At 41.4% G+C, this 24,371-nt stretch overlaps 1 protein-coding gene across 1 annotated transcript in view; it reads left to right on the top strand.

Annotated features, from left to right (window-relative positions):
• The first annotated feature begins 1,238 nt into the window (after positions 1-1,238).
• The window catches only part of GNAL (G protein subunit alpha L), a 185,000-nt gene continuing 161,867 nt past the window's right edge, over positions 1,239-24,371 (top strand). The window contains exon 1 of the mRNA XM_042461683.1: positions 1,239-1,981. Coding sequence (XP_042317617.1) covers positions 1,459-1,981 — 523 coding nt within the window. The 5' untranslated portion in view covers positions 1,239-1,458. The remainder of the gene's footprint in view (positions 1,982-24,371) is intronic.

The following is a 24,371-nucleotide window of genomic DNA, read 5'->3' as shown; positions in this document are numbered from 1 at the left end:
AATTCCTCACCATTTCCCCTTTATTTGCTTGATGCTATAAATGCGCTTAAATCATAGAATCATAGAGTTGGAAGAGGGCCATCCAGTCCAACCCCATTCTGCCATACAGGAACTCTCAACCAAAGCATCCCCAACAGACGGCCACTGAGCCTCCGCTTAAAGACCTCCAAGGAAGGAGACTCCACTACACTCCGAGGAAGGAGTGTGTCCCACTGTCGAACAGCCCTTACTGTCAGGAAGTTCCTCCTAATGTTGAGGTGGAATCTCTTTTCCTGTAGCTTGCATCCATTGTTCTGGGTCCTAGTCTCTAGAACAGCTGAAAACAAGCTTGCTCTCTCAATGTGACATCCTTTCAAATATTTGAACAGGGCTATCATATCACCTCTTAACCTTCTCTTCTCTAGGCTAAACATCCCCAGCTCCCTAAGTCATTCCTCATAGGGCCTGATGGTTTCCAGACCCATTATTATTATTATTATTATTACCCTGTCCCTCAGCCCTAAAGGCTCTCAGAGTGACTTACAATTATTATTTTTAATTAGATGGTTCCCTGCCCTCAGGCTTACAATCTAGAAAGACATGATGCAAAAGGAAAAGGGAATGGTGGTGGGAAGGGGAACAAGTCCAGTGGTCCTTCACCATTTTAGTTGCCCTCCTTTGGACACTCTCCAGTTTCTCAATGTCCTTTTTGAATTGTGGTGCCCAGAACTGGACACAATATTCCAGGTGGGGCCTGACCAGAGCAGAATACAGTGGCGCTATTACTTCCCTTGATCTCGACACTATACTTCTATTGATGCAGCCTAGAATCGCATTGGCCTTGTTAGCTGCCGCATCGCACTGTTGACTTATAATAATAATAATTTTTATTTATCTGTCCCATCTCTTCCAAGGATCTTAATCTCTCTTTAATGCTGAAATTAGCCCCTGTGTGAGGAAAGGACAGCTTTCTGTCAGGGGAAAAGCAAAGGACCCAAACCGTCTCTGAGTGTGTTGTGTGTGAAGGGAAAGTGTGTTGAGTGTGTAGCAATGGGGGGGGGAGGGCCTCCGCCATATAAAGCCAGACACGTGTCGGTGCGTTCACACGCCTTGGCGCTTCTTTTATTTTTATGTTATCTTCCCTCAGCTTTGGTGGGTTTGCTCTGAGGGTGTTTACAGTGAGGCAGGCGGCCTCCTCCTCCTCCTCCTCCTCCTCCATCGTCGTCGTCAGGTGACCTGAGGCGAAGAGGAAAAGGGGGGGGGGAAAGGGCTGAGGTAAAGAAGGCCAAGGAAGGCAGGCGGGAAGATGCAAAATGGCTCTTCCTCCTCGTCCTGGTCGTCGTCCTGGTCTTCGTCGTGGCCGAGGAGGGGTCTGTGAGGAGGGTCTGCCCTCTGGGGCCCTGACGCGCCGAGAGGACCCTTGAGCCTCTCTCAGCAGCAGCAGCAGCAGCAGCAGGAGCATCCTCCTCCTGCATCGCCATGGGGCTGTGCTACAGCCTCCGCCCGAGGCTCTTCGGGGAACCCGCCTCAGGAGGAGGCTCCTCCATCTCCACTGAGGAGAAGCCCCCCTCGCCCTCCTCCTTCTCCTCCTCGGCCCAAGGAGCGGGGGCAGGAGGAGGAGGAGGAGGGAAGGCCAAGGGGGAGGCAGGGGGCTCTGGTGGGAAGAAGCCCCGCGCGGAGGGCGCAGGAGCAGCGGGAGAGGCGGCGGACGGGCGCCCGGTGCTCCTGCAGAACGGAGGGGGGGACGGGGCGGCTCCCCGGGAGGAGGAAGAGGAGCCCCGGGGGCAGAAGGAGGCCCCCTCGCCCTCCTCGCCCCCTCCTCAGGCCAAGGCGCCCCCGAGCCTGGCCCTGCAGCAGCAGCAGCAGCAGAGGCCCTGGGAGAAGGTCCGCCTGGAGGAGCGCGAGGCCGAGAAGGAGGCCAGGCGGGTCAGCAAGAGCATCGACCGGGCCCTCAAGGAGCAGAAGCGCGAGTACAAGCAGACGCACCGCCTCCTCCTCCTCGGTACGTAGCCCTCCCCCCAGGGGTCTCCCACCGACAAGCCTCTCCCTGTGCTGCCCTCTGGGCAAGGCATCCCCATGCCCTGAGTCCCTATGGGCACGTTTCCCCCTATGTTTCCCTGTGGGCAAGTGCCTGTATTCTCCAATGATTCTCTATGGGCAAGTATTCCCCAATGATACCCTATGGGCAAGCCTTCTCCTATGTTTCCCTATGGGCAAGGAGTGTCATTTGTTTTAGTACTCCCTCCCTCCCTTCCTTCCTGGGATGCTCTCCCTCTTGTTCTTGCTGCTGCTTCTGCTGCTGTTGAGTGCCTTCAAGTCCTTTCCGACTCATGGAGACCCAAAGGCGATGAACCTCTCTCTCATGGGTGAGATTTTTCTTTAGATGGAGAAAGATTTGCCTTCCTCTGAGGCTGAGAGAGTGTGACTTGCCCAAGGTCACCCAGTAGATTTCCATGGCCAAGCCAGGATTCATACTCTGTTCATAGTCCAGTGCTCAAACTACTGTGCCATGCTGGCTCTGTGATTCTTGTGTACTTGAAATTATTGGAATATAATTTGAGTTTTCTGAGTTAATAATATCTGTCATGGAGCTGTACTTAGTTGAAAAGCAAAAGAGGAGAACATTTAAAAAAATGTTCAGTGTAAAAGATGGGAAAGGAAAATGTATGAATGTTTGCTATAAGTGGCAAGAAACTGTAGCTTCCCCTCAATCTTGAACCTGGGTCTCCAGAGTCCAACACTGAAACCACACTGGCTCTTCAGTCACATTAGGTCTTCAATATCTGGGGGGGGGGGGGGACGATGTTGAGCAAGTCACACACTCTCAACCTCAGAGAACGGCAATGGCAAAACTTCTCTGAACAAATCTTGACAAGAAAACCTCATGATAGGGTTGTCTTTGTTGTCATTGTTAGCTGCCCTTGAGTCAATTCCGACTCATGGCGACCCCTTGGATGAGACTTCTCCAGGAATCCCTATCTTCCACTGCCTTGCCCAGACCCTGCAAGCCCTGGCCCATAACCCTCAGATTGAGTCTGTCCATCTGGTTTGCGTTCTTCTTCTCTTTCTTCTACCCTCTACCTTTCCTAGCATTATTGTTTTTTCTAGTGGTCACTGCCTTCTCATTATGTGGCCAAAAGAACAATAGTCTCAACTTGATCATCTTTGCTTAAGGTCACCATAAATCAGAAACCATTTGAAGGCACACTCAACAATCTTTCTTTTGCCCAGGCTGCATTAATACTGCAGAAATAATCCAGTTTGACCTCACTTTAAGTGCCATGGCTCAGTGCTATGGAATTCTGGGAATTATAGCATGCTGAGGTACTAGATGTGTGTCAACAAACTACAGATCCAAAATTCCATAGCATTGAGCCATGGCACTTAAAGTGGAGTCAAACTGGATTATTTCTGCAGTGTGGATGCAGCCTCAGTCCCTTTTACCTTTCCTCAGTATTCCTAGTTTTGTCTCTGCATCTGACTGCCCAGCCTTCCCCTCTCTTCCTTGGCATCGCCTCTTCTTCATCTGGTCTCTCCTCTAAATGACCTCACTTATGAAAATGGTCATAAAGGTGGAAGAAGAGGCATTCATAATGACATTGCTCTGTCTGGGATTGTGTTGCCTGTACCTGGTGTATGGCTGTGTATCCTGGATCTAAAAAGTAAAGTGTGCTTCTAGTGGTGGCACATGGGAGATCAGACAGGGCATGAAACATCCTCATCCCATCCTTTGCCTGTTCTTATAGTACGATCGCGAGAAGATTTTCATATGATGTCATGAACATTATCCCATCCAGAAAGTGCAATTGACCCCGATTGCATGAAAGACTTTCAAACGGCATCACACAGATCCTGTCATTGAAGTGGCATTGTCCGGCATTTTGCATTAACAGGCATTTACATTAATGCAATGCTTCTTCAATGACGGGACAATAGCGCTGCAATCTGAAAGCCTTTTGTGGGATCGCAATCAAAGATGGGATAAGGACGGGGGAGCGATCCCGTCCCCATGTGATAATCTCCGTTGAGAATGTGAAGGTAGTTTGGCTGCTTATACACAAAAGAGCTGCAGTTCAAGCCAGTGAATTAAGACCTTTCTTTTTGCCACTGGCTGCAAGTGCTAATGCCCTTTTGAGAAGACGTGGTATGATTTTATGAATCATAGGTAAGCCAGTGGAAGCGCAAGACAATAATGGACTAGGTAATTATAGGAAAGGAAGACTTGATGAATATTGCAAGAAGGATCAAAGCTAATATTGATCCAAAACACACTGCAGAAATAATCCAGTTTGAGACCATTTTAATGGTACTGGCTCAATGCTAGGGTATCCTGGTAATTGTAGTTTATTGTGGTACCAAAGCTCTCTTGACAGAGAAAGCTAAACGTCTCACAAAACTGCAATTCCTAGAATTCCCTAGCATTGAGCTGGTGCCGTTAAAGCGGTCTCAAATTGGATTATTTCTCTGGTGTGTTTTGAACCATTGATAGTACAGTCAGTCTTCCTTATCCACAAATTCAAGCACCCATTGCTTGAAAACATTCCCAAAAAATATAAATGCAAAAAAGCAGACTCTGATTTTGCCATTTTATAAAAAAGACACTATTTTACTGTGCCTGGTATTTAATGGGACTTGAGCAGCCAGGGATTTTAGTATCCATGGTGGGTCCTGGAATATTAAGAAACCAATGTAATTTTATGACTGTAGGGGATTGGAACTTGCATGGATTCTTCTCTACATTTTACAGTTTTTCAAAGAATGCAGCTTGTGTGATCACCCTTGCCAACACACTTGTATATCTTGGAAGAAGGCTGTGGTAATACAGCCTAGTACATTTACCTGTGGTAGGGGTGAGCAAAGTGTGGTTTTCCAGTTATTGTTAGATTGCAACTCCAGCAACCCTAGACAGCATAGGCAGTAATGAAGAATGCTGGGAACTGCAGTCCAGAGGAATATGGAGAGCCACCACTCTTTGGCCACTCCTGATAGTGTGAGTGTCCGATAGCATCAGATAATTCACACTGTTGTACATCATGACATGCAAAGTGAAATTCCTTCAGAGCTGCCAAGAAACCTGACCAGAAAGAAGAGTTGTACTTTTCCTAATTGTCACATGTTGTTACAAGATCTTTAGTAAGCAAATTCTAATCGTTTATAGAGAATTTAAGTGTAGCCTCAGAATTGGTCTCTACAGAAGGAAGAAGGGATGGGAAAAGCTACCACTGAAGCATTTGAATTATCCAGTATTTTAGAACTGTACATGGCAAGCCGTTTTTCCATAAATTGCAATGAGTTGTTAATTATTTTTAAACTAATAGTTATAAGAGCTCTCTAAGAGCCTCATTATAATTGCTATTTTTATGGTGTAAATGCTATAGGGATAGTTGAATGAAGCATCTGATTTCCCTGAAGAAAGACATGTACCTTAGTGTGTCTAATTTACATCATCAATTAACTTCTGCATTCTACAAAGATCAGATCCTTTTTCATTCAGTTATACTGTTTAAAAGTAGCTATATTTTGCATTATATGCTTTTCTTTATCCAAAATAAAATATATTCTAGTAAGTTTCCTCATAGATGAGGAAATAGTCCAGTTAAAAACACTTTTATTTATAAAGGTGCCAGAAGTAACTGCCAGAACAATGTGAAGTCTAAAAATAAACCACAGTCTGTTATTGGCTGAAAGTTTTTAGAATACACAGTTGTGTATATTAGCCAGTAACCAGAAAAATCCAGACAGTAGGTCTTGGAATGGTAAAGATGCTAAAGTGTTGTTCTTTTTGAATTTGACTAGGTACATAATACAAACCAAAGAAACAGCAATTGAGATGGATTGTCCATCTGTGGAAAGGGCTGAAAAGATGAGTGGGCTTTATGATGAAGGTGATAGGCTTGAAATTACTGGTAGCTGCCCAGCTGATTGCCTTTGGCCAGTAAGAATCTAATTTTGAAGAGTTAATTACTGATTTGGAAGAGTTGATTATTCTTTAAGGCTGAATGGGAGACAAAGGTCTAATCTGCACAGCAAAGTAATGCAGTTTGACACTGCTTTAACTGTCCTGGCTCAGTGCTTTGGAATTCTAGGATTTGTAGTTTTGTGAAAGATTTAGCTTTCTGTGTCAGAGCTCTGGTGCCACAACAAACTACACATCCCAGGATTCAGTAGCATTGAGTGATGCTACTTACAGTGGTTTCAAACTGCATTATTTCTGCAGTGTGAATTAGACTAAAGATACTCTTGTATGTGCAGAGTGCAAAATGAAGTCTGTGAACTCTCTGTGTTTCTATCTTTTCTGCCAGTAAGGAAAAAGGAAGTACTGTAATTTTTCCACAATACAGTCATATTTTACAGAGGCATGGTGTCTGATTCGAGGCTGCTGAGGAGAATGTCCCACCACATCCTCCATAATTTACCCATGTTTCGTACAAAGAATGTGACATGGAAGGGTCATGTAAGAAATGTTGCCACAAAGTGCAGTGCTTAGATCCACTTCCTATCTCCCTGACCTCTGGAAGTGGCTGTGGGCTAGCAGAAACAGCCATTCGCTCGTGGGAGGAAAGGTTGGTAAAGATGGGAAATTGAGAATGTCACAGGAAAAGGATGGAGGAGAGCATAAGGGAATAGGTTCAGGGAGGAGGGCAATCTCAGTATTCTTATTTGGTTTTTAAAAATAATATTTTATTAAAAGTTTTCAAGTAGACTAAAATTTTACAGGTACTTAGAAAAAAGAGACAGAGAAAAGAGAGAAAAATTAAAATAAAATAAAATACAGAGAGCAAGAAAAAAGTAGACTGGCTTCCATTCTTCCTTTAAACAGAAATAAGAAGTTGTTTCAAGGTTCTCGAAGTAAATATCCAACATGTGAAGTCAAAGGCCTTCACAGCTGACATCCATCATTTTTTGTGGGTTTTTCAGGCTAGAAGTCCATGTTCTAGAAGAGTTTTTTTTCCTGATTTTTCACCAATAGCTATGGCTGGCATCTTCAGAGAATGCTGGCATAGAAGAGAGTGGAGTATATATATATTGTTGGTTGAGAGGAAGTGATTTGCATGTTAATCTGTGTATTTTTCTGTTGAATGGCAAGGTCTCAGGGTGTCTATTTACTTAATGATCCATTGTCTGCTGAGAATCCCCCCCCCCCCCCCGTACATTGGATCTTGGCCTATACATGTTCCAGATTTTGACAAATGCAACTTCACTTGAGATATTCCATCATCAAATATTGGTCATTGAGGGTAGTATATATTTGCCAACATAACTACGTACTTGTAGACTTTCAGATGAAAACTACATTCCTGAAAAAGACTACTCCTCATTCTTCCTGATGAAGACCACAATTTGTATGCATGGTTCCCAGGGACCAAATTTATGAAATTACAGTGGGCCCTTGCTTTACGCGGGGATCCATTCCAGACCCCCCCCTCCACATAAAGCAAAATGTGCATGTGCTCGAGTTCCATTATATCCAATGGGGCTCGTGCTCTCCCCGTAGCCATGCGTGCCATTCGCAAGCCCCATTGGATATGGGCTTGTGCTTGCCATGCGCGTGTGCTGTGCTGCACTGCACATTTCCTCTTTTCCCAAGCGGCTTCAGCATGAGCTGAAAGCTGCCTATAATGAGCCCGCATATGGCACGGGTTCACTGTACTATGCTACCTACAATCCATGTGCATACTTACCTAAGAGCAAGTCTCACTGTATGAACCAATCTTTATTTTGTACAATCACCACAAAAGTAGAATGAAAAGAAAGAAAATATAATACACCATTAACTGTACAACATTTATAGTATATCTGTGTAAAGTAGTCTAAAACAGTGATACCTTCAAAACTAAATCAGCACCCTACACAGACATATGATTGCTGCCACAAAAAAAACTGGCTACCTTCACTGTCATCTAAAAGAAAAAGGCAGTCAGAAGCTAGTCAGTGTAAAATATTTTGAATCCCTTTATAAAATTTCATAAATATACTTTATAAAATTGAATTAATAAAATATTGTCAGAGGTCATAATAGAAGGAACTAAATGACAAAAGCTATTACGTTTCCATTTTCTCTTCATCACAATAATATAAATGTTCAGTCCGAAGGAAGAAAAGCCCACCTCCTCTTTTTAAAGACAAGATAAATACACGTTGTGCTTTTGTGATTTTATAACTGTGTTCCAGATACTGGCATACATTTCTTTGGCTTTAGCGTAACCCATAGCAAGATTGGCATTTTATGGGAATTGTAGACTAATGCCTTTTTTGCCTACTTTCTTTTTCCACCTTGACTAAAATGTGACATTAAGAGTCAGTGGGTGCTTTGGACATAAATAATATTTTAATCAAAACAGAGGGCCAGAACAGACTGCTACTGAAGATGCCTCGGGATGGCAGCAAACACACTGCGGTCGCAAAGGCACCCTCCACTGCCGACCAAATAGGGATGGAAAAAATCTGCTCCTATTTGGGCTGGGTTTGGGCCACCTTAGGCGACTACAGTGCAATTTTAGGGTGCTCCAGCCGCGTCAAAACACCACACTCCTGGAGTATCTTGAAGCCGTCCCCATGTGGTTGGTTGAGCATCTTCCAGGCGTCTTGGGCACATACAGCATCAAAATGCTGCGCCCCTAAGCCACCCAAAAGTCAGCTTTCATTGACGGCCTGTTCTGGCCCTTAGATATCTAAACTTGAACATCTATAAAAGTTTGACCAGTCTCTAAGCATAAAAGTATATTAGTTTGGAAAGCTAAAAAAATTTCTCAAAATTTTTGTTTGAATAGATTCTAAAGCCATGAAATTTCTGAACACGCACAACTGCTCCATGTAGCATTTGTTCTAAAATCTTAGCATGAAAGACCTGGATTATTGATAGTACCAAATCATGTTCAGTACCTGTATCCCCACCCCACCCCCACCCCTTTTAACTGTGTTCCTTTATTGTGTTCATATTATTTTTTGAATGAAGCTATTTTACAGGTAAAGATGGCATATGCAGTTTCCTATACAGATTGCATTTTTCAGCTAGATATTTCTTAAAATCCAAACACTCTTGGTCAAACCAAAGTTTAGAGATGTCAGGATGGGAATGTTCTTTTACAGGATTATTTTTTATCCCTGAAGTTTCCTTTTACACTTCTGAAGACCTAGAGGTTTCCCTGATGGTGCTTTGATACCTAAAGACTCACACTGAGACAGCATCAACATAAGGAGAATTGGGTAATTTTTTGAACATCCTTGGGCTAGGGAAAAGGCAGGATATAAATAAATTGAGGAGGAAGAAGAAGTAGAGGTAATAGTAGAAGTGGTGGTGGTGGTAGTGGTGCCGTGTATATATAAATGATGGTCTAGGGGCATGCAAGAATTACCCACATTTTTAGAAACAGCACAAGTTTGATTAAAATGTGACTGTGAGTTTATGATTATGAGATATCAAATAAGAAAATTGAGTAAGAAGATTCGGTTCGTAGAGCATTAAGTATTTACTATTATTGATACTGGCTGTTTTGGTTGCCCTTTGGTCCTGTATGTAGCTGGAAAGTCATTTACTGTTTGAATGATACTGCCTCCTTTAATTGGGTACCTTTGTAAACACTTCTGCCAGAGCTAGATCCTGTAAAAATTTAATTATCCTTTTCTAAGCAGGGAGCCAACATCTAAAGCCAACCTACAGTTGCCTTACAGAGAAGCATTACAGCTTATCTCACTGACAACTTTATCTCCTTAAATAGATACCTTTACGTTTTATATTTAAGTTGTTAGACAAAATGTATTTAATGTATTTATTTTTTGTACATAATACACTGTTTTTTTTCACTAAATAATGTACAGATTTAAAATGTTGATTTAAAAAATTAGATGTCATGGAAAAGGAATGTATTAGCAGCATTGTACTGTACATGTTTTCATAGTCTCCCTTTGAACTTGGGAGACTTTCTTCTTGAATAATTGCACAGTATTGCACAGATTAATAGTTCTAGAAGGAAGGAGGGATAAGGAAAATGCAGCCAACAGCACTTGTATGAACCCCAACTTCATTTTTGCAGCTCTGACACACCCTCAAGCTCCCTAGATTGCAATTGGGTGGACGGTTTTACCTCAGAATCATTTAAAACATTAAAACCCACTACTTTACTCTTCTACAATCTCCTTGAGCAGCCAAAAAAGACAATTTAAGCTATACTAGGACATGCGGAGAGTCAGTCTGGCATATTGGTTTAAGTATTGGACTACAACTCTGGAAACAGGGTCCGAATCCCTGTTTGACCATGGAAGCCCATTGAATGCCCTTGCACACATCACACTCTCTTCACCTCAGAGGAGAACAAAGGCAAACTCCTTCTGAATAAATCTTGCCAAAAATGGTTATTGATAGGTTCACTTTAGGGTTGTCATAAATCAGAAATGTCTTGAAGACACACAACAACAAGCTGACATGCTAGTGCATTGCTAATGACACTGACATGCTAGTATTATCCATTGGGGGTATGTGCAAGGGCGCAAATTGGTTTAGCTTGTGCCATTGCCCACTCCTGTTACAGAAAGTTAAAACAACTGAAATGTGGGATATATCCAGATTTCATCATCTGTGAACAGAAAGACTTTGTATTTCCACAGAAGTTTTTGATCAAGCAGAAAGATTCTGTCAGTGTAATGTGGGTGGCTACTTTTCTGATTACCCATCCTAAGCCCACTTGTCACATCTTCCACTGTTCTGGGCGCGCCCCCAGTTGTCTGGAGCCCTTCAAGTGGGTGGAGATGTAGAGTCAAGAAGAATCAAGAGAGGCCACCTCCACCTTCTGCTTGGGGAATATGTCTTGAGTGGGCACTCAGGGGCTCACTGAACTCAACAATTACTAGTTCATACGTTGGTCATTCTATACCAGGGGTAGGCAACTTTTTTGAGTCGGGGGCCGGGTTGCTGTCCCTCAGACAACTGGGGGGCCAAAGCCAAAAAAAAATAATTAAATAACTTTTAAAATAAATAAATAAATAAACCGGGACAAATGTAAGACAAAAATTTCAAATGGAGAACATTTTTTTAAAAAAAAATGGAGGACACGCGAAAAAAATTGCTGATTTTTAAAAAAATGTTAATATAAATGCATGTTTCTGGGGCTTCTATAGACAATTGCCCCCCTTGCCCACCGCCTGCCCCGCTTGCCTGCCGCTTGTCCCCCCTTGCCCGCTTCCTCCTGATAGGCCAAAGGCCCCACGCCCTCACGCGAGAGGCCAAAGGCTCTGGTGGCAATAGGCGGCAGGACCGGGCGGGGGCCGGTCCCAAGGCCTTGCCGGGCCGCATCCGGCCCGTGGGCCGCAGTTTGCCTACCCCTGTTCTATACTATTCATCACTCATGTAAAAACACTGCAATCATGTGGCTGCTGACCATTGCTCTTTCCTCTTGTACTACCACATCACATTTAAACCCATCACAGGTTGTACTGTGACGGGAGACACAGAACAGCATTGACAAGAAAAAGATATGTGTGCACAGAATAATGAACAAATTCTTCCAATAAAGATTATGTGAATAACTAGTAATCAGAAAAGCAGGTAAGTTTTGTTGAAAGATACTAAAGATTATGTGTCAGAGGCACGTTACAGACCGCCCAAAATGGGCGGTCTCGCGCCGCTGCTGGTTGCTCCGTGAGGGAGCCACAGCAGCCAAACCACACGGCTCCCTCGTGGAGCATAAAGAACCCCCAAAATGGCGCTTCTTCTTGCGCCCTGGATGGGACGCCATGAGGCGCTACTCGCGCACTCACGGCATCATATCCGGGGCGTGACGTGGACGCTATGCATGCGGCATGTAAAAATGGCAGCCCCCGTGTGTATAGGGTGCCGCCATTTTTACGCCCCCATCATGTGCTAGGGATGAGGCTGGTGTGGACGCTAGGCCCTCAGCCAACCCCTAGCATGTGACAGGGGCGCCGCAAAGGCCCGTTTGTAACGGGCAAGAATTATCAGAATCACTTGCTATCATACATGATACCAAACAGAATAGTTGTTCTAAGAAGAAAAGCAAATGTGTGCCTGTCTTTTGAAATAGGAGAGGGGATAGATATTTCAGTTGACTTTAAAAAACAAATGTTTATCTGTAATTGTAAGCATTTAAGTAGTTTGATATGCAAACCTTTGTGAAGCTTGGTGGCAGTCCATTCATAAGCAAGCTGGCCATGTTCATGTGTTGGTAGAGTGATGCATGAAATGTTCTTTCAAATAATGTTTCTGTCTGGTACCTCTTTTTGTTTCAACTAATTCTAGTGATTATCCTTCTTCAACTAAAACTCAAAAGTGCAACCCAGTATTTTTGCTATGTTTTGCTTGTCTGTGTGTGTACTAGTTTTCATTGGCCTTTTCTATCCTTTCTAAGAGCTTTGTGTTTCTCTGTATTCGTGTGTGTGTGTCTGTTTCCTGCTGTTTCTGTGTTGATTAACTTCCCACTTGCTCAGCTTTTCTTTTATAACCTTACCTGTCTGCTTCTGTTCTATCAATACAGTTTTGTGTTTGATGTTCTCTCACATCTACAATTAGATTTTCACAAAGTTGCTTCTGATTGGAAAAAAATCTTTTAATTGTTGTTGTTACTCCTTCCTTTTTTCCTTCCTTCCTAACCTTACATTTTGGAGCGGTTTACTATCTTGCTGTAGTTGGGTTTGTTTTTTGTTCTGGCTTTAGTCTGATGAATTACAGTTTTTATTACATTTTATTTGTTGTAACCAATTTGAAGGATAAACTAAAACCAATCTAAATAAATCCTGCTTTACCCCTTGCAAAAGTGTGCTAAAATTTTAAACATCGCCTCAATCAAAAATGCAATCTTATGAATTAATATTGTTTCTACTTCAATAACATCTCCAGAGATGTGGTTTTCCCAGAAAATTTTGAATTGGAAAATGTTGTGATGCCCTAATAGTAGATGATTTAATATGTTTGACTGACATTTACAAAACAAAACTTAATGTCCCAAGAGCCCATATTAGTTGGACTTAAAGATTTGATCAGAGGAAAAATAAAGTATATTTAATATAGTTTAACTCTCATCCAGATGGATAAAAATGCTTGACCTGAGTGACTCTATGGGAATTTCAGGGGATAAGAATTCTCCTCATTAATAGGAGTGTTTGTGGTTAAAGGATGGAAAGTATTGCAGAATGCCATATCCCCAGAGCCAGCAAACACATGTTCACATGAGGTGAATAATTTGTTCTGAGTAGCTGATGGACTTTATTTTCCAACTGAAAACAAAACAACACAAAATATTGTTATGATGCCCAAAAGTTAGAAAATAGACACATCTCTTGAAGGAAAGAACTACTTTTTAGATTTAATTTTGGGAAGACTTCGCACTAATAGCAATGTTGGGCTGAATTTTATACCTCAGTAACAAAATAGTATCTGCTGAGGAAACCACCCAAAGGCCATTTTTTAATGCCAGACCTTCTTTGGATGACCAGATCAAGTCATGTGGATGTTACAGTGATCCTTGAAAGTGAATTTCCTACACATGGTGCACCATCTGCCCACTACAGAATTAACAGTTTGTGTATTTATATGTGCGTCTGTGTGAGAGAGAAATAATACTGATATTAGGTATTTGGTTAGCAGACTTTCTGCTAGTGTTAAAGTGGTGAAATCTCTCTAACCATAGGTCATTCAGTATAGCAACATGGTTCAACTAGTGTTGTCATCACATGAAACTTCCACAGATATACCAGAATGCCTGTCTAGATGAACATCCTCCTTCAAAGTATCTTTCTTAGAATCACAGCATTTGCACCCTTTTTGCTATATTTTTCTATTTTACTTGGCCCATGCATTTATCTCTGAACTCAACAAGCTGTTAATTGTTGGTTAGATCCATATCTGATTAATATCACATTCAAGAGGCTGTCCAACAAGCACAGTCAATATGTCCTGAATGGCAGCTAGTTCACCAGTAACTATACGCTCACTCGTTTTGCTGTTGTCAAACCTCAAATGCTTTGTGAATGCAAAATCTCTTCAGGCTTGTTGTTATAAAGTGACAGCGTGCTGAAACTAAATGCTACAGTTTTTAACAACTTAATGTTTTGATTTGATAGCGTTCCTCGCGTTCCATTCCTTGAATATACTTGCTACCTTTATTTAATTCAGGGTAATTAATTGGTAATGAGTGTTTTCTGTGTGGAGTAGTTAAAAGATTTCTAGTCCAGTTTCTTTATTTACATGTTTACATTTTTTTTCTTACCCTAGACATTCCCAAATTATTTCTCCCACCGCTGTACAGTGAACTGTAGATATTTACACCAGATAGATATTTTTCCATCCCTGTCTGTTATGACATTAGCATCTTTGGTCCTCTTTGAGCAAGATCAAGTGATAGTGCTTTTGCTGGCCTCTTATCTGTGAGCAGAGAAGGGCTGGTTTTTCATCTGAGTATTCCCATCAGCTTCTCTGATTCCTGCTTCAACCACAAAATGACATGGGATTTTTTGCCCCAAATTTGGAGAGGGGGGTAGTAACAACACCCTGCTGTGTGTGGCAGATTGTTGTAACTCAAGGACAGTGTTTAAAACTTTTGAGATGACAATATCATGAAATGCCTGCATTGTAGGTCTCGTTCAATGTGAATTCTGTAGCAAAAGATGGCAATATGGTTTTGGGATATTAATGTGCTAGGATGAGGGTTAGATAATATATTCAGACAATTTCAAAACTATGTGACTAGTTCTTTTATTAGATTTTTTTTGTTTTAATATTTACAACAGTTTTAATTCCTTTACATTGTTTGCTTAGATTTAAGGAAAAGTCCCCTTCTCAGCCAGCAGAGAAGGAGCCATCCAGGAAAGAATTAATTCCAGAAGTGAGGCAAGGGTGCCCTACTGTTTTCTCTTTACACATTATCCTTAGGAAAACTTATCAGTTCTTTTGGTTTTTCCTATCATCTGTACACCGATGACACTCAGCTGTATCGTTCAACCCCTGACCTTTCTCCAGAGCTTGAACAGCAAGTCTCATCTTGTCTCATGGCTATCTCTCAGTGGATGTGGCATTGGCGCTTGAAGCTCAATGTGTCCAAGATGGAGCTTCTTGTTTTTCCACCTAAGCCCTCCCTCCAGTACTCCTTTTCTGTTTCTGTTGATGACATCTCTATTTGACCAGTCCAGGAAGCCTGCAGTCTTGGTTTTATTTTTTATTCTTCTCTGTCATGTATCCTCCAGGTCCAGGCCACAGCCAAGGTGTGTAGATTTTATCTCTACAACATTGCTAAAATCCATCCATTTCTCTCGGTCTCTACCTCCAAGACTGGTCCATGCCCTGGTCGTCTTGCGACTAGATTATTGTAACCTCCTTCTGGCAGGGCTTCCTCTCTCTCTCATCTCCGTCCTTTAATTTCTGTCCAGCATTCAGCTGCATGCATCATTACATCCGCTCACCACTTAGATCATGTTTCTCCTCTATTATCATCCCTTCACTGGCTCCCCTTCCCCTTCCGTATCCAGTATAAGCTTTTGTTGTTGATTTTTAAAGCCCTGCATGGGCTGGCCCCTCCTTATTTATCTGAACTTCTTTCTCTTCACATCCCCACTCGTACCCTCCGTTCTGTTAGTCAAGGTCTGCTGACTCAACCTAGGATTTCCACTGCCCCTTCCCAGATTCATCCCTTCTCGCTTGCTGCCCCTCACTCCTGGAACCTCCTTCCCCCACGAGCACAGGTCATCACTTTAACCAGTTTCAAAACGGGGTTGAAGACTATATTATTCAGGAACGTGTTCCCAGGCATTGTGTGATTGTTATCTGTAATTTGATATTTGCTTTGATATGTTATATTCAATGTTTTTAATTTGTTGCTTGCTTATTTTATCTAATGCTATCTTGTATTATTATCTATTATTTTAAATGTATTTTGTTATTATCCTGTAGAATGTACGCCATTGGCAGGTTTCATTTTAATTGATTTTTTAATTGTACGTACAGCACTGTGTAAATCTACAGCGCTATATAAATAAAGTTTAATAATAAGGGATCATATGTTAACTTGGATGATTCAGTATTCCTGCTCCCTAGCTCCTCCTCTTCAGTTCTTGCCTAAGGAAGATGATAAGCTCCTCCGTATTTCTCTGGCTAAATTTTTCTCTTTTCTTTGTCTTGAGTTCCACATTTTTCTCCTCCCACCTTGTACCTCTGTTTCTTCACATCTCCAGCTGCTTCCCTCCCACTTGTTTACTTCGCCTCTTCTCCATATGTTTATTGCATGGGGGGAGGGGGGTTGTATGTTTTTTGATTGTTTGGGTTGGGTTTTTTATTGGGTGGGGATAATGGTGAAGATGAAAGTGAAGGCTTGACCTCAGCTCCTTGGGTTTTTACCAAAGTAATCATCACTCCTCTGGCCCATTTTAGACTACAGAATATCCATATATTCTTATATTTGGATGTTACCATTTTCAAATGTCACACTCTGATACATGCCTGCAGTCTCTCAGTACCATCCTATCCATCCCACACAATCATGGGTTTGTGATCAACTTCCAAAAAAGCCACTTTTTTCCATCCCAAAAGCTGGCATTCAGACACCAAGAAAAGTTGCATAGCTCCATCCCAAGAGTGGATAGCAGAGATCAGGGAGGAGGCCCTCCTCTTTCTTGAAGATGAAGGTAGCAGACCTGATGTTTCTTTCTCATCTTCTGGTTCCTGCATCATCTTGTCATATGGACAAGATTTCACTTCAATGGCTCCTACAACCCTTTCAGTCTCACATAAGAAAGAAACTTTGCACCAGGATACATCTCACCAGTGAAGTCGGACTGTCCCTCCACTGGCAGACAAACCCTATTAACCTTTCAAAGGAATTATGTTGCAGGACCCTTGCAGAGATGTCTTCACTACAGACACCAGCCTCCTGGATTGGTGGTTCCATTTCAGTTCAGAGACTGGAGTTTACCGCATTCAGCTTAGAACGGCCCCTGAGTGTTCTTAAAGGGACTATTCTGGGGACGGGAGGAGGCGGGGAACGCTGTATAATCGCACAGCGAGAACACCGCCGCTGCTGAGCATTCCCTTTCCGTTCTGGAAGTGTTCCCCAGGGCCGATTTTTGGGAACGCTTTCTCAAGCATTCTCGAAAATCGGCCCTCTAGAATGCTTCCAGAATGGAAGGGAACACTCGGCGGCGGCGGCATTCTCGCTGTGCGATATACAGCGTTCCCCGCCGCCTCCCATCCCCAGAACGGTCCCTTTAAGAACGATAAACTCCTCTGTAACAGATCAGAACTTTCTGATCGCCATCAGTTAGTTAGGTCCATCAAACTAGTACTCTTCCACTTTCAAGAGACACATCCTTATCCAGACAGACCATGAAACAGCCAAATCTTATCTGACCAGATAAGGCAGCTTTTACTCTGTCCCTATGAAATGATGCTCACCATTTGCCCTCTTGGGCAGAGGAGAACCTCATCTCCATATCAGCCCAACACATCCAGTGCTTCCTGAACAGAGAAGCAGACCCTCAGGAGAAACACTTCTGGGGAAGTAGAACTAAGACAGAACTGTCTCCCACCAAATACAGTTGCATTTCAGTAGAAACCCTGGTGGTGCAGTGGCTAAATGCTGTTACTGCAGCTTCTCACAGCTACACAGTTGTGAGTTCAATCCTGCAGGGCTACAGGGTCCACTCAGTCTTCCATTCTTTTGTAGGTTGGTAAAATGAGTACCCAGCTTTTGGGGGATAATTGGCTTACACATTGTAAACTGCTTAGTGAGTGCTAGTTCACTGATAAGTGATATAGAAATCTTATTGCTACCGGCAAGTCAATCTGTTCATCTCAAACACAAACCACAATGTCTCCAAGCACTTCTCTGGACAAAAACACAGGACACCCTACAAGCAATTTGGCATCCAGGTCTTCTGTGTGCCTTTCCCTTGATACATCTAATCTCCTGGAAACTCAGAAAAATCTGTCAGGAGAGAGCTTCAGTGGTTCTCATGTCACTTAATTGGCCTGACAGACCTTCGTTCTCCCATCTGCTAGCCAAGGCAGCCCGGGACACTCTTCTCCAAATCAAATCAATTTTTTTCAGCCAAGGATCCATTCTAAACCTCGATTCAGGTTGGCTGAATCTAGCCACCTGACAACTGAAAGGAGATTTTATGTGAAAGTTTGGTTATTCACATTATGTAGTAAACGCACATTTAGCTTCTAGGAGGAGTTCCACCATTAGAATGTATGAGGCCATCTAGAAGGATTTTCCCAGATAAGTTCCTAGGTCAGCCATTTCTTTGCTCACGGGAAGTGTAAAGGAAACCTTAGAATTTCTACAAGCAGTCTGAATGCTGGTCTTGAAGCTCAACATTCTCAGGCTGCAGCCTTGGCTTGACCTCCATTTTATTACCCAGCCACCAGCATCCCCTCGTGAGCATCTCACCATCATGTGAAGAGGTTTTTGAAAGAGGCCTCCATCCTAAACTGTCCAGTACTTCATCACTTCTCATCTTGGCCTCTCCAGAAGGTTGTAATGGCCCTTACCAAGCCACCTTTAAGCTCTTTGTATTCTTTCCATGAAGATGCTTTTTCTAACAGCTATTATTTCAGTAAGAAGCGTCTTGTAACTGGCAGTGCAGTCTGGTCCCTTCTTGTTACAGGTTTGAAGCTCAGTCAATTTACCTTTGGCTTGATCCAGGTCCCTTACAAAATCAGTTCTTATTTTCACCACTCACGGCCATTCACTTTACCCTCCTTTTGCCCACATCCAGTCCATCCTTTACAAAAATGATTGCAAAAATTGAGTACCAGGCAACCTCTCAAAATCTGTATTAGATACACCAGACCTTTTAAGAAGTACGTTTTAATTCCTTTCTACATAGCTTTCTGGGATGGAAGGTTTGTCCGTCAAGATCAAGGCTTGTATCTTCTTAGCCTATGAGTCCCTCAATCTTCCTAAGCCACATATTACTGTTCACTCTACCAGGTCAGCAGCTACTTCTTCAGCTTTCTTAACAAATGCCCCCATTGAGGAAATTTGTAGAGCTGCCACCTGTGTTAACTCCTTCTACTTTTACCAGACATTACAGATTGAATAAATTTGCCTCAGCTCATGCGTCCGTTTGCCACAGAGTACTCCAGCATGTGATTTCTCATTAATTATCTTCTCTTGCCACCATCCCTCCCAAGGATTGGTCAGGGTAGAGTAATTCTCTTTGGTTTTGCTAGTAACTGAAAAGAAGGATCTAGGAATCAGGATATTGAAACACTCAAATTAACATTTGGTACCTTGCCTGGAATTAACCCTTTCCTGGATGGCACCTTCTCCCTGGCTAGAATTAACCTTCACTGTGGACAGCAACAAAATGAAGTTTACGAGTGGAGAGTAAAATAGACTGAATGAGTGAGCCACCCCATCTCTGCTAGGCTACCTACTCACCTGCATAGATTATTAGTTCCCTAGGGCAATCAGACAAGTTGTTAAATTCAAAGCTGCTTTAAGGGGTCTTGTATCTTTATTTGAAAATGGGAGTAAACCAGTAGTTAAAAGTTCCCCTGCAGGAATAGAAACTGACCTTATAATTAAGAGAAACTATTAATTAATAATCTTTTTGGGGTTTGGGTGTAGTGTCCTATCCTGGCTGCAGCAGAAAGCAATAAAATGATTGAACCTAAAGAAGGACACTTTAATGTTACTAGGAACTTTTGCTGAAGGGACTTGTGGACAAACATAGGTGTGAGGAAGCACATTGCTAAGTAAACAACAAAAAGAATTGTATGAACTCTTTGTGTTCAGCATCCTTTTAAATTCTACCTCCTGGTAATTGTGACAAATCAATGTGTACTGAAGGTCTGTACAGTAATGTCAAAGCAATGTGTGTCTGTAATGTGTGTTTTCCATTTAATTCATTATGCAGCCTTTTTCTTATATGTCATTCTATATTATTAGACGACTTTAGGGTCACGTTCCTTTCTTTCTCTTCTGCTTCTTCCATTTAATTCTTCTGTTAAGCTTCCTATAAATTCTTGTATCTTTACTTGGTTTATTCATCTCTGCGCCTTTCTTGTTGTTCATATACAGTGGTCCTTTGCCTTACGCGGGGGATCCGTTCCGGACCCTGCCGCATAATGTAAATTCCGCCTATGCTCGAGCTCCATTGAGAATAATGGGGCTTGTGTGTGCCATTCAGGAAATGGTGTGGAGCTTTCAGCATAAGTTGAAAGCCGCATAAACTTTTTCTTATTAATGTTTTAGATTGTAATTTAATTCCTTAGTGTTTTCAGGGACATACTGTGATTTTGCTTTCAAAGAAAGTCATTTTCCCAGTTATGCATATAGCATTGTATTTTATTGGCTGCGTATTTTTGTAAGGATACATTTACCACCCTGGAGACCAGGGATCAAATCCCTCCTCAGTCATGGAAAATCAGGGAGTGATCTTGGGCAAGTCACACTCTCTCAGCCTCAGAGGAAAGAAAATGGCAAGCCTTCTCTGAACAAATTTGTCAAGAAAACCTCACTTTAGAATCTCCATACATTAGAAACTACTTGAAAGCATACAACAACAAAACCTTTATCCATTAAACCTACTTTTATTTCTTTAGGTTTTTTGCATGTAGTTTGTATTATTAACTGGGTCCTGATGGTGGCAGCAAATGGTAAGAAAAGCAAAAATAACTTTTTATGGATTATGCCTGTACTCCTACCTGGAGTAAATTTTTGTATAATCTAGCCAGGACCTGAAAGAATGATACTGGAAGAATCTTACCCCTTAATATGCCACTTGCTAATATATTTCACTTTTCTGGAAGAATTGTCATTACATTATTTGAACACAATACCAATGTACTTCATTCTTGTGTGCAGTTACATAAAACTGTATTTAAATATTTAGGTATGGAATTTAAAAATTGCTGTTTATTTGTACTACAAGGTCAAATACATTTAATAGTTACACACATTTGTTTATAACATTTTAAATTTAATTTTGACATATTTATCATATTGAATGCTTCTCTCATTTTAGATCTTCTGAAGCTTCCTTAGAAGCTCTCAGAGCCCTTTTTTAAAAAGGCAGAAATGTGGGCTGAAAATAGCCAAATCTTCTCCAAATACCAAAAATACATGGTAGTTGTCAGTCCAGAACTGCCCATATTTCAGCCACTACCCAGAATCTGAAATGACACAATGTCACTTCTAGTGACACTAGGAATGGCAGTGTAATCTGTAGGGGGTTTGGGTGGGAGGAATGCCCTAACTCCTTTGATGGATCTCACTCCAGTTTACAATAATTAGTAATGCAGATTACATTTTTATCTCTTCATGTTTGTTAAAAAATATAGTAATTCCTTATGGATCAAGTAACCACCATTCTGATTTTTGCTTGTTACATTTATATATCTCTAATGTTTAAGTCCTTATCCCAGTGCTCTGTCACCTGCTTTCTTGTCCAGTAGCAATGATGCTGAATTTAATTTCTTAATTCTGTATATGTTCCTAAATCTGCTGCTATGATTGAGCTTCAGAAGTCATTTTCTTTGCAGGATGGGGAGGAAGCATGTTTGAATGTAGATGGAAGTAAAACATCTAGAGATATCCTCAAAGAGTATCTGCTGGTTTAAGAACAAAGCAAAGGAGAAATAGTTTTTTGTGGGTTTTTCGGGCAATGTGGCCATGTTCTAGCAGAGTCAGATGCTGGCGAAACGTCAGGAAGAAACTCTGTTAGAACATGGCCACATAGCCCGAAAAACCCACAAAAAACTATGGATGCCGACCATGAAAGCCTTCAAAGGAGAAATAGTATGTAAACGTGCACTTTTTTGTGTTTTTTGTTTGTCTTGTGTTGTGGATGTGACATTTCTAAGAGTGGGACCCTGAATTAGAAGGTGTCTTTATTTTCTGTATTTCAAGTAGGCACCTTTTCTATTTAGGAAACTGAGTACTGTGCTAGTTAAAGAAATTCTGGAGGGGGGTGATTTACACATTCTGGAGTTCTGTGGCCAAAGAAGGGAAAATCTGCAGAAGTTGATTATCAGTGGTGATGGGTCATGGTGAGAGTGGAGAATGACAGCTCCTTACAAGTTATTTACTACCTCCCTAACCAAGCATGTGGGGGAAGAGGGAGTCTTCAACCTGGGTCATGTTGGAGTCCCATTATCCCATAGTGACAAATGTCACTAGGAATATTTTAAACATAGGCATTCATCCTCTGTTCTGTTCTGATGATGTCTTCAGAGCAAGGTGGAAAACATGGAGGTGGTGGTGGTAATCGGGTTCTAGATCTCTGGAACAAGTGGAGGATCAACAATAGCTGAAACAGAAGGTGGTACTTGCCTTTTCTGGCTTAGGCAATGGGAGAACTAGTGCCACTGCTGGAGGAGGGAGATGATGGATGTAAAAAAGGAAGAAAAACAAAGTGGATGAAATAATAGGATGACAGTGCTGGATCGAGCAATCAACTAGGACATTAGGAGATCAGGGTGCGAATCCCAGCTTGGCAATGGAAGCCAACTGGGTGACCTTAGGCATGTCATAGTCTCTAAGCCTCTGAGGATGGCAATGGCAAACCTCTGTACAAATGTTACCAAGAAAACTCTTAGAGTCACCATAAATGACTTGAAAGTACACAACAATTAGACATCTTCCGTTGCCCATACAGGAATAGATTTGGAACTAGAAACCTAATTAATCTAAGAAGGTGGAAACACATCACATGACATCAGTTTCCAGAGAAATTCTCTGTTTTGAAAATTTTGATATACTGTACTGTAATACTGCAAACATTTACATAATCGTACAGCCTTTAATAGAGCTAAACTGCATTCAGATGAAATATTATTAATATAATATTGTGTATACTGTACAGTGGTGCCTCGGGTTACGAAATTAATTCGTTCCGCCATTCCTTTCGTAACCCGAAAATTTCGTAACCCGAAACACTTTTCCGTTAGCACTGGAAAGCCTATAGCTGCACTTTGCAGCATTTGAATTTCGCGCCGAAATGAATTTCGTAACCCGAAAAATATTTCGTAACCCGAAACAGTTTTTGCCAATCCAACTTTTTCGTATCCCGGAAATTTCGTAACCCGATCATTTCGTATCCCGAGGCACCACTGTAGTTCCTAGTGATAGTACTATACATGGATGATGACACTTTTAAGTGGATAATTTATATGTCATTTAATATTATCACCTCAAGCAGCAGTAAGTGCTGCATGTTGTTATGGATTCCATATTTTTTTTATTTAGCCATATCTTTTATATTGTGCATATTACCTAATGACACTGATCAAAATGTGTTGAACATCTTTTTAGTTTTGTTACAAGAGATATATGCAATAAAATAATTTCCAAAATGGCTAGATTATTACACAAAGAATTGATCATTCAGTATAAGGAGGCTATAACAGAAATTTTAAATAGCTCTCAAGCCAAGCCTGGCACACAGTTTATCTAGGTCATCCCTACGGAAAAAGCATGTTGAACAGCAAAGATTAATTGCTCTGAGGATATTTTCAGTTGATTTAGACATGCTCTTTGTATTCTTTAGAAAAGAGTTTCCTTAACTACTTCATAATTTATATGTGCAAATATACATCCATGCCTCATCAAAAGGATTGTAGAAAGGCAAATTTATCCAGCAAAATGTGGACAAACTATTCTGTATCTTTCATATCTCTTCCTGGCCAGGGAATACAAATCCTGTGGAAGACAAGATACTGAGGTGATGTCAAAAAAAGAACTGAGGCACACAAATATTTTTGTGGTGCAACTGAAGAGACTAGGTGAGCGTTCTGCATTCTGTCTCAGTCAAGGAGGATATGCCTTTTAAATGAAAGGATTTAGAGAACAATTTTATACCTTTCAGGGAATGGTCTGTTCCTTAAGAAGGCCTGCTTTGTTCTTTGAGGTATAGCTAGATTATGGTCTAGTTGCCTTTTATTAAAAGTATGCTTACAGTGCTTCACTGATCAGAATTCTGATTATAATCCTGTAACTCTAAATTAATTTTTAAGTATGAATAAAAATGCTTCTATTATAAATATTAAGATGCTATCATTTTTGTGATTGTTCATCACAAAAATATGTGATTTTCTAATAAATTGTAAATGTGTGGATCATGTTTCATGTTGGATAGCTCGAGTACAGCTCAGCTTGAAGTGGCAATATGATTTAGTTGCAAATGGAGTCCATGTAGTGGACCATTCTTTCTATGAACCATGGTTGTGCCTAATCATGGCTGTGCAGTATAGTGTGGATCCACGTATATTTATGCTAAGGTGTATTCAGCTATATCTCACCTGAGGATATGAAATTATCATGAAAACTTTATAGCCAAGGGATGCCTTGCTTTTTTCAATTAAAAATAGAAGCGTTTAGGCTTTTATTCTTTGTGCTCAAGAAATGCAGTTCCTTCTTCATGGTCTCTGTAACTCAATGAGT

The sequence above is a fragment of the Sceloporus undulatus genome, chromosome 4 (assembly GCF_019175285.1).
Source record: "Sceloporus undulatus isolate JIND9_A2432 ecotype Alabama chromosome 4, SceUnd_v1.1, whole genome shotgun sequence".
NCBI classification, from domain to species: Eukaryota; Metazoa; Chordata; class Lepidosauria; order Squamata; family Phrynosomatidae; genus Sceloporus; species Sceloporus undulatus.
The sequence above is the reverse complement of the archived record's forward strand: the minus strand, read 5'-3'. Positions and strand labels throughout refer to the sequence as shown.